At 43.7% G+C, this 17,923-nt stretch overlaps 1 protein-coding gene across 6 annotated transcripts in view; it reads right to left on the reverse strand.

Moving 5' to 3' along the window:
* The window catches only part of pcm1 (pericentriolar material 1), a 37,650-nt gene extending 19,935 nt beyond the window's left edge, over positions 1-17,715 (reverse strand). For 4 of the 6 annotated variants that reach the window (XM_076294808.1, XM_076294810.1, XM_076294807.1 and 1 more), the window contains exons 1-14: positions 17,366-17,715; positions 15,472-15,592; positions 14,572-14,817; positions 11,073-11,366; positions 10,254-10,424; positions 5,428-5,559; positions 4,176-4,353; positions 3,287-3,396; positions 2,546-2,831; positions 2,115-2,265; positions 1,769-1,963; positions 1,425-1,585; positions 480-709; positions 104-222 (exon numbers count right to left, since the gene is read on the reverse strand). In XM_076294808.1, the coding sequence (XP_076150923.1) occupies positions 104-222; positions 480-709; positions 1,425-1,585; positions 1,769-1,963; positions 2,115-2,265; positions 2,546-2,831; positions 3,287-3,396; positions 4,176-4,353; positions 5,428-5,559; positions 10,254-10,424; positions 11,073-11,366; positions 14,572-14,817; positions 15,472-15,573 (2,375 nt within the window). In that variant the 5' untranslated portion in view covers positions 15,574-15,592; positions 17,366-17,715. The remainder of the gene's footprint in view (positions 1-103; positions 223-479; positions 710-1,424; positions 1,586-1,768; positions 1,964-2,114; positions 2,266-2,545; positions 2,832-3,286; positions 3,397-4,175; positions 4,354-5,427; positions 5,560-10,253; positions 10,425-11,072; positions 11,367-14,571; positions 14,818-15,471; positions 15,593-17,365) is intronic. The other 2 variants (XM_076294806.1, XM_076294809.1) reach the window with 2 other exon arrangements.
* Positions 17,716-17,923: the final 208 nt, after the last annotated feature.

Below are 17,923 nucleotides of genomic sequence, written 5' to 3' on the forward strand. Positions count from 1 at the left end.
AACCCAGGCAGACAAAACACATCCATGTGAACGCACGCACGCGCGTGCACACACACACACACAATCATTAACGCCTTTTAGTACTGAGGAGGGTTTAGCGTACCGGGCCTGGTCAGAGAGGACTAGCTCTCTCTTGGCTTTGGGAGCAGGAGCCCTGGTGTTGTTGGGCTGCTGGTGGAGTCCCTCCTCCTCATTGGCGGTGGTGGCATCCGTATCATCACTCTACAGAACACCACAATCAGGATGGTCACACACTGGCGCATCAAGGAGAAAACATGCTACTCATCATGATATTAATCAATCTTATTCATGACAACACGTAAATTAATGAATAAAAACACCAAATTAAAAATAGTTAAAAAATAGCATAAAAAAATAGTTTCAAAAATCTCTGCAACATGTAGGGGAATTCCTTTTTTAAAAGGACATAATAAACACCAAAGCTGTTACTCAGTAAATCTTATATCCAAAACACTGACCTGCACCATGGCAACCAGCTCCTGAAGCTGGCGCAACTTCTGTTTAGCGGTATGGAGGCGGTGGACTTTCTGGGCGAACTCGGTGTCCTCGTCCGCAACACCTAGGCTGCTCCGCCGACTGGACCCAGAGCCGTCGCTTTCTCTGCGCCTGCGCCGTGCGCCATCTTCCTCTAGACCCTCGTCATCATCCTTCACGCCGTTGAACTGGCGGTCCCTGTTATATTGGCATTCTGAGTGGCAAGTGGAAGAAGGGGGTTGGTAGATAGTCTGGTTACAAATCAATTAATCATTGAGCATGTTCTTCACCAGTGTATGTAATGACTGCAATGTATGTAATGGCTGCCAATAAAGCACATTTCAAAGAATAAAATCAAATGCAACTGCAGAGATTGCTTTGTAGAGAAGCCCATGATGCCTTCTTCACAGATGTGTTTTCCTGGGTGGTTCTAATGGTTCTGTATTTTTGTCTACATTTATGTAGAAGTGAAGTGGAGGTAAGTGAAGTAGAGGTAGACTGCAGAAACCCCCTATAGGGCTATAACCAGACCAGCCTCCAGCAAGATAAATGATTCTATAGATCATTATATACTCTCCACACCATGGAGATTAAGGGTAGTGCATCATTACGTAAGCAATTAAGATCATTCCTGCCAATGTGACTGGCATGTTTCCGTTGCTTAGCCGTTTGCCCTGCAGAGGCTCACTAGCACCTTGAGGTATAAAATAGTACTATGAGAGGAGACACAGCAGCTCCAGCTGGTTAGCACGTTAACCTTAGCAGATATCTGGGCAACACCGCTCAGGTGTTTTTGCCATTATATGAAAAAGGTAATTTCATCACATTCTGTCGCCATTTGTAGTTCATTTTTTTTTTTTTTTTTTTAAAAGCACGTTTAAGTAGAGTGTGGAATACTAATTTCGGGTTCATTTTGCACGGTGTAGTACCGATGGCAGAGGGGATGTTGAGGCTCCTGAGGTTGGTGGCGGAGTGGTTGTTGATCTCACAGTCTGTGTTCAGGCGACCCTCTCTGTTGTTGCTGCCACCTGCGCCTCGCCCATTAGTGAGGCTGTTCATGTCCACCCAGTTAGCAGTGTGCCGGGGGTTTCTAAGCAGCAGAGTCAAACAGATCAAATGACCACTGAACAAATAAACTGACAACTGAGCTTGTGTTTGTGTTTTAATTATTAAAGAGTAGAAGGGTGAAGAGTTAAGTGGTTTAAGCTCCACTCCATATATATCAATTTGTTTGTGCATGTTTGCCTGCAAATCAGCTGAAAGAGCCTAGTACCTGATATTTGTGATGGGTTCTCTATTCTCCTGCTCAGAGTCGAATATTGCCTCAAAAAGCGACCCATCCTCCGTCTCCTCATCGTCATCCTTGACGTTCTCATTGACAGCGTCCACCATCATATCCGACGTCTGCTCATAGTACTGGACCAGCTCCCGCAGCTCGTTCAGGCGCTTGTGCACCTCCTTCAGCTTCCTGTCAGACATGGCAGAAGAGACAGCTAGGGGTCAGAGATCCGGAGTGAGAGAAACGACGACATTTCACTGGCCCCTAAGGGCAAGGTCTGCAAGGTAACAGGGAGCTCGTGTGGTCAGGTAACTCATTGCTGGCTCCGGTGTAACGGTACCTGAGTTTGTCAGCAGGATGGCTGGTGTCCTCCAGGTAGGAGTCCTGCCGCACTGCACGCGCTCCGTTGGCCTCCCGGCCAAGGACGGAGGGACGCTCGGACGACACACCTGCACCCAACCCCCGTTGAGAGGAGAGAGACGCTCCCCGACCTGAGGGAGGGAGGGAGAAAGAAAGAAAGAAAGAAAGAAAGAAAGAAAGAAAGAAAGAAAGAATTTTCACTTAAACTCATCATGACTAGAACTGAAAAACTGAAAATGTGAATCTCCAAAAATAATCTCAAGATTCTGTGTCTCCAACACAGAAAATCTACATTATTCTTATTCAACACAGAAAGTGATAACACCAAGGCCTCAATGTGATCTAAGGTTTAACATCAGTTAAACATCCTAATGCACTGCATTAGGAGGAGGTGGCGGCGGCGCTGCTCACAGGAGCTGTTGTTGAGCGTCTGGTCTCGGAGGGAGTGCAGCTCCTGCAGGATCTTGTCCATCGTTTCCTTCTTGTCCTGCAGGTCCTGCAGCTTGCTAAGCTTGGCGGTGGCGGCAGAGGCGGAGGTCGAGGCAGAGGCGGAGGCCGGAGCGGCAGAAGCCCCGCGGGGGGAGAGGGGACTATGGGAGGGCTGCGAGTGGGACTGCTGGGGCACCCTGGAGCGACACACCTCTCTGGACAGGGACAGACTCTCCGCCTGACGCCGGTTATCAGGCACTGCCTTAGTCTGGAGGTGCAGAAGGATGGGGGGGGGGATGAACAGACCTGTTAATGGGCAGTCACAGACTAACACTTTTAGAGTTTGTAGTTTGGCAGTGTCAGCAACATTTAATTGTTGCTTGAAATTAAGAGTAAGAGGGTGACGGGTCCAAGCCAAACAATAAACGGAACACATTTATAAAATGTAACCGCATAATACAAATCACTTCATGATTTGAACATGAGTATTATGCCATTGGAGAACCTTCCACATAACTTCATATCAAGTCTTCACTATGGCACCAGAGTGCAGGTACACATCACTTTATGTTTCCTTAAAAAGCAACAATGCAAGCTTTTTGGCATCTGTGCTTGGTGTTAAATGAGTATTCTGCTTTTAACAGCAATATGGTCCATCCATGTCAACTTGCCTTGTCAAAATATGTGACATACTGAGAGTGCGTGCGCACGTGTGCGTGTTACCTGTGAGTCATGGAGCTGGTTGTGGAAGCGCTGGATGAGGTCGTTCAGTTCATCGTTGAGCTCCGAGGTGATGCTGATGCCAGACACACTGCCTGTGGTCTCCGTCACCACTGACACACACCACACAAACAAAGCATGTTTGATTTAAATATAAATAAATCCACAAGGCTCATCATTACCCACCAGCCCTTTACCCATTTTACCTGAGCATTTCATTTTCACTTGTCTGATCTGTACACAACTGCACAGTCCATCAGCCGTGACGGACTATAAATCCCTCCCTCCCACTCGGCACATTCTCTATTCTTCAATAACCTTAAGGGGGAATTTTGAAATTAATATTTTTTTTATTTGCGGTATGTGTTGGCTTTAGCAAATCACGTCTAATGCAGTCTAGAAATGCCAGAACGCGATACACCCACGAAGATAACCACTCCTGACCATTTAAGCGATGTGTGGAAAGTTTTTTGATTTCCATCAGAAAACAGAAAAATAACAAGTAGCCTAAAGATGTCGTAATATGCAGAATATGTAGGCTGAGGCCCAAATAAAAAACAAATATATCACTCGACAGCGAGCAGCCTGAGTGCACATCTGGCAACACTACACCCTGACAAGCTAGGTAGGTAACAGTCCGAGGGCGAGGAGCCGCAGCTAAAGCAGGCAAGAATTAGCCTACCGCTATTTTGCCTCCCTCCTCTAGGTCCGGTGCTTCGGTCACTTATCTGATAGGCTAATTTGTGGCATAATGGATTATGGAGCCCATTCAGCCTGTATCGATGGTTTGCTATATGGCAGGTAAATCACTCTGCCTCCTTCCCCCTCCCATCAACACTGCCCTCTTTACTGATCTATAAATCTCCCCCACGTCCCCATCAGGTCTCCTCACCGGTCTCGTCCATGACCTGCATGGCCTGCTCAGCAGTCTGCTGCATGGCCAGGAGTGCCGCCTGTCTGCCCTGCAGCGCCCGCAGCTGCTCCTGCTGCTCCAGCATCTTCTTCAGCAGGTCGTGCTGCTTACGCAGGTTCTCCAGCTCCTCCTTCTGCTCCCCGCGCACGCCTCGGCCCTGACACACACACACACACACACACACAGACAGTTACTGACAGGGGCAGGATCATGTGGCAACTCCAAAAATTAGTTTGCAAATGAATGAACTGTGGCAGGACACATGTTCTTACCCATATGTGGAGCCCCCATAACAGTTTGGAGGTACTAGCCCCGAGTGTGTCAGACACCAAAACAGCAGTCAACTAAATGAACCCATTTTTAAATTATGATTTATTTACTCCTAGGCAATGTTTTGGAGAGAACCCTTTTATTAAGCATATTTAAGCATTCTTTAAGTGTGTCAAAGTTGATTTGAGGTTAAGCTATTTATCCATTCACTGAGCATGTGAAGACAAATCAAATGTTTAATTAAGTCCAAATCATGATCCTCTATTGTTTAAATGTATGCTAACTTGCATTAATGTAACAGCTTGAGCGTGAAGTGAAAGTCTAGATTAATTCAAACCAGACTTTTTCTTGTGAGGCGCAGCTTTCATTAGCAATGTTGATGGAATATTTCCCAGGGATCACAAAAACACTCTCTAAGCACCAAAATAAATGACGCATCTTGCCTGAGGGCAGTCACCTGCCTCCCAGTCCCTGCAAGCACAAACCCGACCTGATGAGCCAGCCAGCACAGCACTCATGCGTCATGCTCACCAGAGCACATCAGCATCGGAGAAAGGAAGGATGGAAAAACCCTCTACATAAGCCCAAACAACACCGCAGTCAAGCCTACTATGCCGCTGACAGTGCTTTAGAGCGTTTCTTCCAGCTGAACCTGTATAGGTGCTTCTCTCTTGACCGGGGAAGTGTGTTGGAAACACCAAAAGAAAATGTCAAAACAAGCATCAATGCACTGATTTTTATTCTAGTCCAACGATTACACTGATTGGAAGATACTGCAGCCATCCCTCGCCATGACTCTGCCCCCCTCTACCAATCCCATGAGCAACTGATTTATGCTCAGCATGCAGACAGACAGACGCCATGGTGGGAATGAGCTTCCTCTTAGAAGCCTGAAAGAGCAAGCCCTGCGGAGGTAGAGACAGAGGCAGGTATGCGGAGCAGAGTGGACCAAGCTACTCACGGTGGTGCCAGAGGCTTCGGAGCGGGGCTCGATGTTCAAAGACGTGCTCTCCGCCACTGAGCCCGAGCCTACGGCCGAGTCGACGGTGCCCCCGTCCTCCTCCTCACCTTCCTCCTCCTCCTCTTCCCTCGCCTGCAGAGGAGGGGGCAGCACAGTCAGCTCGGATGGCAAGGCCACCTGCTACCAGCTGAGAAACCACTGGCCACAACAAGAAGGCTAAGCATGTGGAAGCATAACAGCAGATGATGCTAGAACTTAGCGGTGACATCTTCTAGGATCATCCGTTTAACTGGTGTGGCCTATTAAGAAATGGCAACATTGTGAACACACTAATGCTAGACTTGAATGAAAACCCAAATCTATCAATGCAGTAACAACAATGAGTGAGGGCAGACTGTTCGTACCATCAAAGCCACCTACAGCAGTGTTTCTCCACTAGTGTATCGCAGAATCAATAAGTGGATCGCAGGGCATCTGGGTTTCGGATTTTTGCAGAAAAAGTTAACTCACTATATGGTTAGGGAATGCTCATATATTTTGAGGGTTTAAGGGACCAATTTAGGTATATGTTGAATTGCTTTTCCTGAATAATTTTTCCCCTTTATATAATGTTCATGTGGTAGGGAGTACATTACAAAATCTCTATCTGTAAGGAACAAAGTAAGAAGCTTCAAACCAAACCAAAAGGATCAGCCTGCCAGGACATATTGGTCATACTATTTTGCTTTTTTGGGGAGGCTACATGCTTGTTGGTACAGGCTTTTTACTAGGTTTATCTGACCTAATAAGTCGTCTTGCAGCAACATTCTGAATTGCCTGCAAACAATCAAAGGCAGACTTACTAAGCATGGAAAGTGTGCATTACAACGGTCAATACCAGATGATATAAAAGCATTAAATGCATATCAAAAGTCAACAAGGCCAGTAGCAAGCATTAAAAATTAAATATATAAAAAATCTCCATGTCCTAGATTTTCCCCTTACAAATTGCAGAGACTGCCGGTGAGACACTGATAGAACCAGGCCAGTGGCTTGTATGAGGGCCCCTTAGTTGCACCCAGGCCCAATTTCAGCTGTAGTCCTAACTACCCACAATTTCTAGCTTATCAAGGCTGTCTTAGCCTGCCAAATCTACTTGATTAGAACAGTTACCGTTTGGCTAGGGCAAAAACACAGAACACATTCCACAGGACCTTTCACAAAAGCCGAGCATGCACTAACAAAGAGGTTTTGTGGGGTGATTACCAAAGCAAATGTTTTGGGTCTGTTTTCTCAACAGCAGCCAGGCAGCTACAGCGCTACATTCTGGGGGCATGAACATGGGGGCTCATAAACATGCCCACAGAGTGTAGCACTGTAGCTGAACATGGGGGCTCATGAACATGCCCCCAGAGTGTAGCACTGTAGCTGCCTGGAAACTCCAACTGTTGGCTGCAGCAACTCAAGCTAGGTAAAAGCGATCGTTTTTTCGATACCGACAGTACTCGGTTGATTTCTCCTTTATTAGATAAAAGCTCAAAGCTTAATCGAAATTGACTAACAGGAAATATCTGGTTACTATGCATTACTTTCAAATTACCCATCACACAGTTTCAAGCTTATTTTCTCTAGTAAGATGATGCTGCAATTGAACTTGGAGTTTATCAAATTACCAAGAATAATTTCAACACTAAAAAGAATACTTAAGAATATGGAAGATTTATTAAACTGTCCACATGCCTACCAACTTTGGTGTGGGTTGGGTTAAACTATATGCCAACCACAATACTCAATGACATAAAGGGGACGCTATGGAGCCCTGAGTCTCATCCAGGGCCAAACCTCTGTTCCCGAGTAGTGACTGCAAGGGCTGATGTGTGTGCCAAATAATAATCCTATAATACCCCCACAATAATCCTTACAGAAACAATAGGGCTTCACACCGGTGCTTAAGCCATACCAAGACTCCTACGTTTAAAAAGTTAAAGCTGCAGTTGGCAAGATTTTTGGATCATATTCACTGAAACCGACACTATGCTCCGACAGAACAACATAAATCAGCCGGCTTTAGAAAAAAACCTGCACTTCTACCTCCACCTAGAACCGGTTATTTGTTTTGCAAAAATCCACAGCTCCCGGTCCTTCTGGTCCAATCAGAGCAGGGCTGTGTGAGATCTGACTGTCAATCACAGTCTGGTGCAATCTGGCACGCACTGACGAGCACAAACTCGATGAGAGGGTGCTGCTCGGTGATAGTGGGGGAAGGGCATTAGAGTTGTAAACATTCAAAATTTTGGCTAAGTCCCCTCAATCTGTCAGACTTGCCAACTGCAGCTTTAAGTTAGGTGATTTAGCTAAATATCAGCAACCTACCAGGCTGCACAGACAGGTAGGCCTAGATACACGGACTGAAATAAAGCCAATTTCCTCAAAAACAGCTCCCCAACAACTGTTTTCAACTCAAAATGAGAATTACGATAGACGGCTCAAAGAGACCCCTAACTAGTCTGAGAGAACCGCCACATCCTTATGCAATACATATTTGCACTCATTTTTCTCAATTGGCTGATTTATAACATCCAATAAAACAACTATCGTAACATGCCCTTTATGTTGACAACTTCTAGGTTCAAATACATCACTGACTGCAAACTTGGCCAAGAAAAAACCTTGATTGACACATCCTGATCAAAAGACTTATTTCAACCATCAGGCTGCATATTGGAAAGTCATGGAATCACGAATCGCTATACAGCATAGACGTAGCGAGTCGCTACAGAGAAAACCAGCCATGCAACTTCAAGAACAGCGGCCCGACAAATCTCGCGAGAATCGTGAAACATTACCTTGTTACTCTCTAAAGTGCCATGAGACATGTGTAATGTTTTGGCGCTCTATAAGTACAATTAAATTGAAATTAAATTGAAAGTAGATATAGCTCTTTGGACATAGTTTTTGTCTGTTGTTAATCTTTCATCTCCATAACAAAAGCATTTTCATTGTGTATAGGGGGAGATAAGTCACAGGAAGTTTGCTATTTACAACAGCAGAGTAAAATATAAATATATCATGACTCTAGAGCAGGGATGGGCAACTAATTTCCCCAAGGGGCCACTTGACAAACTGGGACTGTTGAGGAGGGCCGGACCCAAAATACCGAACTCAAGTCTGAACTCAATTCTGTTCAATTCTATTCTGTTCTTGTATAACATCAAGTAAATCATATGGTTTTGTTTACTAGTCGTAAGAACAGATGAAAATGTGAGGGAGACAAAGGAAAAACAGCAATATTTAATCTATGTCCAGTATTTAATCCTCATTCTCGAAAAAGATTTTTTTAAATTGACATTTTCAGTTTTCAAAGACTGGTATAAAAAAGTACTACAATATCTATATAATTAGGCTAGGTCATGAAAATGTGAAGGAGTCAGTACAACTGATAGGCCTGTGCCACCATTTCATCAACACTCAGCAATATTTCATCATTAAATCATTAAATTAACTCTATGCAGAATTATACGAAAATGTGGAGCAGACAACAGTAGGCTGTCATTAGTTAATCAACATGCACAAAGAAAACTATTTTTAAAATGTAGGCTATGTTTTTGCTTTAACTTTATGCACATAACTGTGATTGGTTAACTCGCTCTGTCTGTTGAGCCGGCTGCTTCAGCAACCTGTGGGTAGTAGCATCATACTAGTTCGCTAACATAAGCTTTGCAAATAAACTCAGACATTACAATTACGGGGTTATCCGATTGTAAACTGTCTATCTGCCAGTAACGTTTTGAAATGAACACTTCTTATCGCCAACGAGCAGCAGTAGGAGTTCGTTCTAACAACCTTTGCGGTGGTGAGCGACGCAGACATAAGAGACACAAAACTTTGAAAGGTTTACGCCGACGTAAAGGCAACTGCATTGTGTCGACGCAGAAGCATAAATTCTATTCACCAGCACATCAGTGAGGGTGTTTACGTCGTATGCATCCACGCACAAATGTATGGGCGTACAAATAGCAGTCGCTTTCAAAATAAAAACAACGATATTGATTTGCATGCATTATCTCTATGCTAGGCTCTTGACTATTGTTCTTTCACGGACCTTACGCGGGCCGGTCAGGGAAAGCCCACGAGCCGGATGTGGCCCGCGGGCCGTATGTTGCCCATGTATGCTCTAGAGGGAGCTCTACAGTTGCCAAAAATACCTAAACCTGCATAGTGTACCTTTGAGTGATAACAGGAGGGAGGGTTAGTGATGCAGAGTAGCAGTCTGAACTCCCAATTTCACTGACCAACAAAACTACACGATTGGCTACATGACTATGGTAATGATGTATGGAGGATGGGCTAGGCTGCTGATGATACTGAGACATTAACAAATTACTCTCAACACATGCATATCCATTCTAGGAGAATTTTTCTGAGCTGCACCAATCAATCAGTCCGACATTTCCTTCTGTTGAGGAAACGCTACTCATCGTCTCTGTGAGCCAAAATCACAGGCTTGTAAGCAAGTGCAGAGAGGATACAACTGTGTTCACTCCATTATGTAATTGGATAGACAGCATGTAATTAAACTGATGCATCTTAGATTGAAATGTTAATCCCTTAACAACATTGATGAAAATAAATAAACCCTTTGCATCTCCAACATCCCATTTCCAATTTGAAAGCTGGAACTACACAAAAACAACTACTATAAGCTTTGAGCAACTGACCATATAATGCTGTAATAACTACAATATAATAATGAGCCACATCAATTGACAAAGTGCCAAGCAACTGTTCCCAAACTGACAAATGTTACAGCATACACACACACACAAAAAAAAAAACTACTGACTCACCAGCATCTTTTGGAGAAACCTTAGGTAAGACCTCTCCTGCTCCTTGAGGTGTGCGATCAGGTGGGACAAGCGTTCCACATTGGCTGGGACATCGTTCTTCTCCAACATGTCATCCCGCATGGAGTTGGCCTTGCTAATAGACTCGCGGATCTGCACCAGCTTACTGACAACCTGCAGCCCCCAACATGCGGGGACACACGTGCGTGCACGCGCACACATACACACACACACACAAATACAGCAGCAGCTCAGAGACAGCACTGACTCCAATAGATCCAGGGCATGAGAGAGCAGGGAGGAGATGTAGAGCTAGAGAGAAAGGAAAGGGGAGGTGGGGGGGATGGAGGAGGAAGGGAGAAACATCCAAGAAATGTGGGATGGAGTGAAAATACAGACAGAGGGGAAGGGAATGGCAGAGGGAGGGAGGGAGAAAGGGAGGGAGGGAAAGAGAGAGATGACTGGGAAGAGGGGAGGAGGAGCATGCTGAACACCTCTGTGCGGATGGTGGCATATTTTTAAAGTGCCCTGAATTCAGACTGGTTGCATCATTGGAAACCTTCCACCATCCTTGCTCTAGTTTTTTGAGGGAGACAAATATTCCTACCATCTAACATTTCCCGTGGCAACCACGTGGATGCTGATAACAGAGCATTCACATTGAAAATAATATCCTTGTTCTTTTCTTTTCCCTGTAAGCAACACACCGACTTCAAAAGTACAGTGCAACACAAAACACCACCTACTGATGTGTCAACCTGTGATTAACAGCACAGAAATGGCAAAAGAGAGAGATCCACTAAACAGTGTAACCCGCCATACCTGACTGCTGTCAATGGTGGGCTCCCCTTGGCCAGCCTCCATGGGTTCCCCCCTGTCTGGCCCAAAGGCTTCCTTACTGGAGGTGGGCACAGGGGCAAACAGGTCCCTCCCAGGGCTCTGCTTCTTGGGCTCCTTGCCCCCCAGGGTGGAGGGGGTGGCGGTGACGGGCGTCTCCTTACTCTTGTTGGTGTTGACGTGCAGAGGCAGGAAGTTAAAGGGCTTCTTGTTCTCAGCCAGCTGCCTCTGGTTGTTGGCGGCCGTGACCCGGCCCTGGGAGTCGCTGCCAATGCTCCTCTGTGAGGGAGAGGGAGGCAGCGTGTGAAAAGACATGCAGGAGGAGTCGAGTGGAGGGGGGCTAAAGCAAGGCCTAGGTTGGAAGAATGGGTCCTTTTCGCATGGTTTCACTTTCATTCAAACCAACATCTGTCTCCTCTCTGCTGCCGTCCTCGCTAGGCTTTAAAGGTAGGACATTTATATGGCCTGATTCACCAGTCACTTCACCCAGAAACTCAGATTAGAAAAAAAATATGTTTATATATTTCAATTGGGTGTTTTTGACTGGGAGACTTTGTATTGTAGCTGCATTCTATATTGGATTAGTTCTACAGGCCTGCTCAGAATATTCAAACTCATGTCTGAGCGGGAATCAAATTCTTGTACAATTTACAATTAGGATTGGAACTTTGGCCATGGGAAATTGTGGGTCTTAAGGCCTAACCAGTTGAGAACCACTGAACTAAAACAGACTGATAACTAATGTTGCACAATCAGTATCGGTGCTTTAACAGTACACTACGGGTGACCCGTATTCGGGAAAATACAGTGCCCCCCACCTCCCCCCAACAACCCCCATGCATTTTTTTGCACCTTATCATGAACTACCATAGTCATGCTATATACCATTTTAAAGCTGAGAAACTCAAGAATCGATATATGTAAAGCTTTCCATGAATTAACATATATTTCGTGTGTAAAATATAAGTTTATCCCGATATATAACATATCAGAATACCCCCCTCCACCACCCCCCAAAGTTGCTGCGTTCATACTTTGTCACTTGTCTGTATGGCCGTACCAATAAGTTAGCCCAGCATGCTTGGTCTTGAAATTTTCGTAAGAATCCATAGATGTAAAATATCTACATTGTTTTATTGCCAATATATTGAGTAGTTGTACACGCCAGTACAAACAAAACAGATACATACGAAAAGAAGCGAAGTAAAATCTTAGTTTTCGCGGAAATCCAGATATTTCGGTTCTACTTCCATTATTGTCGCTGGATTCACGGTACTCCGCGTGTTCACGAGGCTCTTCTGATTCCATCGATACCCATTACATGTCTGTAGGACCAATGAGAGTCGAGATAGATGCCATCAAAGCCAATGAGTCACGTAAGCGATGAATCTGACAACCAGTCTTTGAATGGCCATAGCGCTGTGTCTGAGTGAGCCAATGAGATGGGACCTAGATGTCCGTGTAGCCAATGAGGAGAGCTTTCTTTAGACATGTGACACATCGTCACATTCTACTTCCCTGTCGGCTAAACTCAAGGCGCATAGCCCATGCGTAACCAGATTCCGAAGCAGTGGTTTGGAAGTTTGTTACTAAACAAGCAAGAGAAATGTTTTTGAAGGTTTTTGTTCGTAAAACATGCCAAAGAGACAAAAAAAGACGAAACATGTCGAAGAACCCGAGGACATTGAAGATCTGGAGGACATCGATGAAGGAGAAGAAAGCAATTTCTCGGAATGCGACTCCGAGGAGGAGCAGAACTTTTTAGCTGGGAAGGACCCTGATTTTGAGCTGTGAGTAGACTACTTATATCCATATACAGTTACAGATACAGTTTAGTTTGTTTTTGTAATGTTTAGTGCATAGTTTTTCATTTAGCTTTGTTTCATAGTGTGAACAGTGTTCTGGTACCTGGGGGGGAGGGGAGTTAGGTGAGAATGCAGTGTGTGTTTGTGTGTGTTTGTGTGTGTGTGTGTGTGTAAAAGAGAGAGCAGGGGGAGGTGTGACCTGAGTACACACATTTATATCATTTGTATAAGTTGTTGGGAAGGGTTTTCATATACTTTAGTGGGTCTGAGCCTAACTTCCACCTGTACAATTGTTTCAGTGACAGTGATGAAGACTGGGCCCCGCCAAGCAAAAAAACAAGAGCTGAGGATCCTGTGTCTGAGGAAGAGGAGCCGGTGGCCGAGACTATTTCAGTTGTTCATAACACGTTCCATTTTGTTGACCGTGGTTGCCAACATAAATACATTTCTATTGCATTGAATGTGAATCATTTGATGTTTCGTTTGCCAGGGTATTGTTATTTTTTACCTTTGTTTCATTTTATAATACAAATGTTCACTGCATTACCTTGTTTGTCCTTTTTTCATGGAAATCTCAAAGGCGTAGGAGCAAAAGTAAGAGTTTCAGGTCAGATAATGCTTCTCTGGACTCATGGCACAGCCACTGCAAAGCACTCATGGTACAAGCAACATGACACAGAGAGTGTAACCTTTCATTTGACACCAAGATCATGGTTCTACATAAAGGGGTTCTTGTATAGGAAGAGTTTTAGTTTTGGGTAACCAAAGGTCCTTTTGGAGTCTCCAAATGGACACTTAGCAAAACGCATGTGTATGCCCACACAAATATGGGTCCCACACAGTCATACTTCATCCTATAAGGATCTACTTTGACATACAGATTCACAAGACCTGGTAGTGGGCCTCAGTGGTGTTTTCAAGAGAAAATAAGTGACCAAGAGGGCAGAATGTGGTCATTTCTAGAGATGTACATAACCGCCTATAAAAAAAACTATCATTCTACCCTTTGCCACTCTCTGATAGTTCATCACACAGTCAATCTATTGGTACCAAAAAATTCTACAAGGCCTTAGCTTTCCAAAGAGGTCAGGCACTTGATTGTAAGTCAAAGTATGTGGCAACAGGGCCATTTTAAGTAGGCGGTGTGCAATTTCGAGGAAAAACTCAAAATAGGGATGTAAATGCTATGGGTTAAGAATGATGTTCAAATCAGGTTTTGATAGATAAGATAGATAAGATAGATAGATAGATATAGATAGATAGATACTTTATTGATCCCCAAGGGGAAATTCAAGAATAATAAAAGCCATCCGTTCAGTTTAAAAAAAAAAAATTAAAAAAAGGAAAAAACATTTGTTGTCTAGTTCTATTTGATTACTTCTATTACTGATGTTTAGGGTTTTTGCCATGGTATCGTTTCAGTATTGGTAGAGATATGTATGCATGGTATTGTATCAGTCATAATTTTGGTATTGTGACAATTCAAAGGTTCGCTTTCTTCATTTAGTACATCCAAAACTATCCTTGAACTTAGCCTACCTGAAAGTAAAATTAGATAATATGTGGATTTCAACTCAAATTTGAACGATTAGCCTACTTTAATACATGTGTCATAACAACACTGCAAAGAGGTGGACTAACAGTTTTCTTACCACCTACCAAAGCTGCCTGCCACTCACCTCATCCAGGTCAGTGAAGTTGATTCTCTGTCGCAGTCTCTCAAGCTCGGCCTGGTCAGGAACGGACATCTGTGTGGCGTACTTCACGTGGGGGAAGGAGTGCGGGGTGCGAGCCCGCCTTCGCCCAGCTCCTGGTGTGGACTCTGGAGAGATGTCATTGGTCAGTCGACTCTCCGAGACAGTGGAGAACTTCTTCCTGTTTTTCTCTGAGGAGCGATTGGCTTTCTTCTGATGAATGCCCCAGTCCTGCAGACAGCAGGGTGTTCAGAATTAACATCGCTGCCACAATCAGGGTCAAGGATATCAAATTAAAAAAACAGAGCATGAAGAAGTTGAGATGAACAGATCAAGTCAAACTATTAGGACAAATGTTGTGAAGAAAATATGGGCTGTGTTTAATAAGGCACATGAAAATGACCTGCGCTGAGTCTGCATGCACAGTAAACCATTTTCATTATTTATTTATTTTTCTCTAAGTCAATACAACTATACAAGTAAAAAACACTTTGATATACCAGAGAGAATACTGGAATAACAATACAACAAACCTGTCAGATTTAGAGCTAACTGATTCAATACATTTGACAAAGGTTCACAGCTCACTTCAGAGCAAAGTACTCTTGTATTGGCTACCACAGCCAACTCCATTCAGCCAGCCAGTTTATTGAAGTTTGGCACTCTATTCAAGTGACCTTTTTACTATAACTCGTTTTCAATAAAGATGGTGGATTATTTTCACTGAATCGTTTTTTAGTTGACAAAGAGGCCAACCCCATACAAAGTGCTATTAATTAAAATACAGGCATACAAGTTATAACATGTAATGCTACCATTTTAGCAGTCATCCCCCCCAAATCTGAGTGACACACAACATTGTAAGCCTTCATAGCCATTCCATACCATATTATTGAGACGGTCCTCTAGACTTCCATTTGTGACTGTCCAGTTGTGTAGCTCCTGCTCATCTGCGCAATCATCAAACGAAGCCCCTCCAGTCGCCATTCCGACAACTCAGCACCTGCTGAGAAGCAAATCATGAGCAGACAATCGATACTGACTCCCACACTTAATACGACCCGAGTAAACGTCAATAAAGAAGCAAGCGATGTCTGACAGAATAACGCACAGTGCAATTTTCTCAGAATGCAGCTAAGATTGTTTGAGAGGTCAACAGTCAAGCACTCTGAGAACACGAACTCAGTCGCAGTCACCGCGGGCGTTGCACCGCGTTGTCACAAGACTCATAATCTCAGGGAAAATGCACAAACATGGGTATTATTTGCCTTGACAACACAGTGCAAGTACTAATGAACTAATGGATACTGCCTTAGACCACTACATAAAATAATGGCCCCGTTGTCAACCTGTCACAAAAAAACTACAACTCGGTTTATGCTAACTAGGTTACTGAAAAAGAGTGTCTTACCTATTTGAATGGAGAAGACTATTTTGGCGAACAGACAACGCGTGACTAAGAGCTAAGGTGTAACCACTGTGAGATGTATTACTGAAGATCATAACTAAATAACTGGTCTGTTTATTCAAGGGGCGGACCTACAACGGTTGCACTTGATCAGCTCCAGTTTCCCGGCAAATTAGAAGCATTCCCTCCAAATGTCACTGGACAGCCGCTTTACTGATTTCCACTGGTCTCCCTATCAAACCGCTCTCTCAACATCATCGGGCCTAGACAACATCCAACTTTTATGGGGATGATTAGGGCTGACTGTACACACTGTTCAGCTCTTCACATACTTATCTACTGAAAACATAAGATTTGTGATCATAAATTGTCAAAGTAAAACCTTAGGTAGTCAAAGATGATTAGAGTTTAAAAACTTATTCAACGCAGTTTTGTTGCCGTCACCATGGTAACGCTAAACTCAGCCCTACAAAGCTAGCGTTTCCCCGGGAAATTGACTGCAAGCATAAGTTTACAAGCACACACACACACACTAACGTCACTAAGTAACAGACAACACAACAGGTGACAAATACAAAACAGGTTCATAACGAATAGACCTGCCATCACACTGGTCAGACATAAGTTAATTCGTTGAAAGACTGATGAAATTATTGACTAAATATGAGCACGCCTAAAGTTTAAAAACGGTTGGTGCCTCGATAGAAAGCATCACGTTTAAATTAACGAAACATATAGCATATAACGTTAACTTCACGTTAGTTAATGAATGCAACAATTTCTTGTTTGCGAACGTAACATACAGCCTCTAGTGCAAGGCAACATTGTTAACTTGATATAGCATAAACGTTGTTACCAAACAAGCTTATTAAAATCACGTCAATTTTCATGAAGGATTGTTGCTTGTTAGCCATCATTGCATTACTGGTATTAAAAAACAGGATTTGCAAGACAGGTATTGTTTACCTTCAGGACCCAAAGATCTAAGTTACAAAAGGTATCCCCAAAAAGGAGAAAGTTCCTTCACATTCCAATCAACGCAGCAAACGAACATTAGCTAGCTATCGTTGACGTTACTTCTGCAAAGCTACATTCGCAAGCCTCTGCTACATACGTTAACGTTTACTTACGAGTGGCTAACATTACCGCATCTCAGCTAACATAGATACCAAATAAGCGCCAGTCTGGAATGCTGTAACCTCTAACGTTATGATATCTTGTTAAGATAGGGACGGTTCAACAAACCTTTCCTTGTTAACGTTACCTCATAACATTGCGAAGTTAACGTTAGCTAGCATTGCTCCAAGACAGGCAGCTAGCTAACCAAAAGCTAACGTTAGCTATAGAAAACAGCGTTCAGATGACAGTTACCTTAGTGTTTAGTCTTCTTAAATAAATTCTGAACGAAGTGTATGGTTACTGAAGCATTTTCCCCGTTAAAGACAACGGATTTTCCGTACTAATTAAAATGCCTCAAATGTCTGTCGAACACAATAAAGACTTCAGTTCCCTCAAAGAGAGCTTGCCACACAGCTCGCGGCCATCTTTCACTGGACAGCTGAGCACGCGCACTAATAAATACTGTTGCACTTGCACACCGCTGCTGATCTTTTGGGTATGACAAATTCAGCCTTCCTAAACCGATTCATTGTTGCCACCTGTTCGGACTGTCGGCTCGGTCTTATCAGAGAATGTCTGTCTTATCAACGGAAAGAGACAAGTTCCACGGCTTCTAAAGGTTTTCAACTTATGACCACATTACACCAAACAACTTTGACAAGATTTGGGAAAGATTCTTGAAAGATTGTAGTCTTTTAACTAATGCCCCCATTCAAGCTTTACTCAAAAGACCAATCTTTCAAGAATCTTTCCCAAATCTTGTCCAAATTTGGCGTAAGGAGGCAATAAGTCTCGAGTTAGATCAGTTGC

This window comes from Alosa pseudoharengus, unplaced genomic scaffold, assembly GCF_046254945.1.
Source record: "Alosa pseudoharengus isolate Yale_2024_CS ecotype anadromous, Long Island Sound unplaced genomic scaffold, YU_APseudo_1.1 YU_APseudo_1.1_scf_2, whole genome shotgun sequence".
NCBI lineage: Eukaryota > Metazoa > Chordata > Actinopteri > Clupeiformes > Clupeidae > Alosa > Alosa pseudoharengus.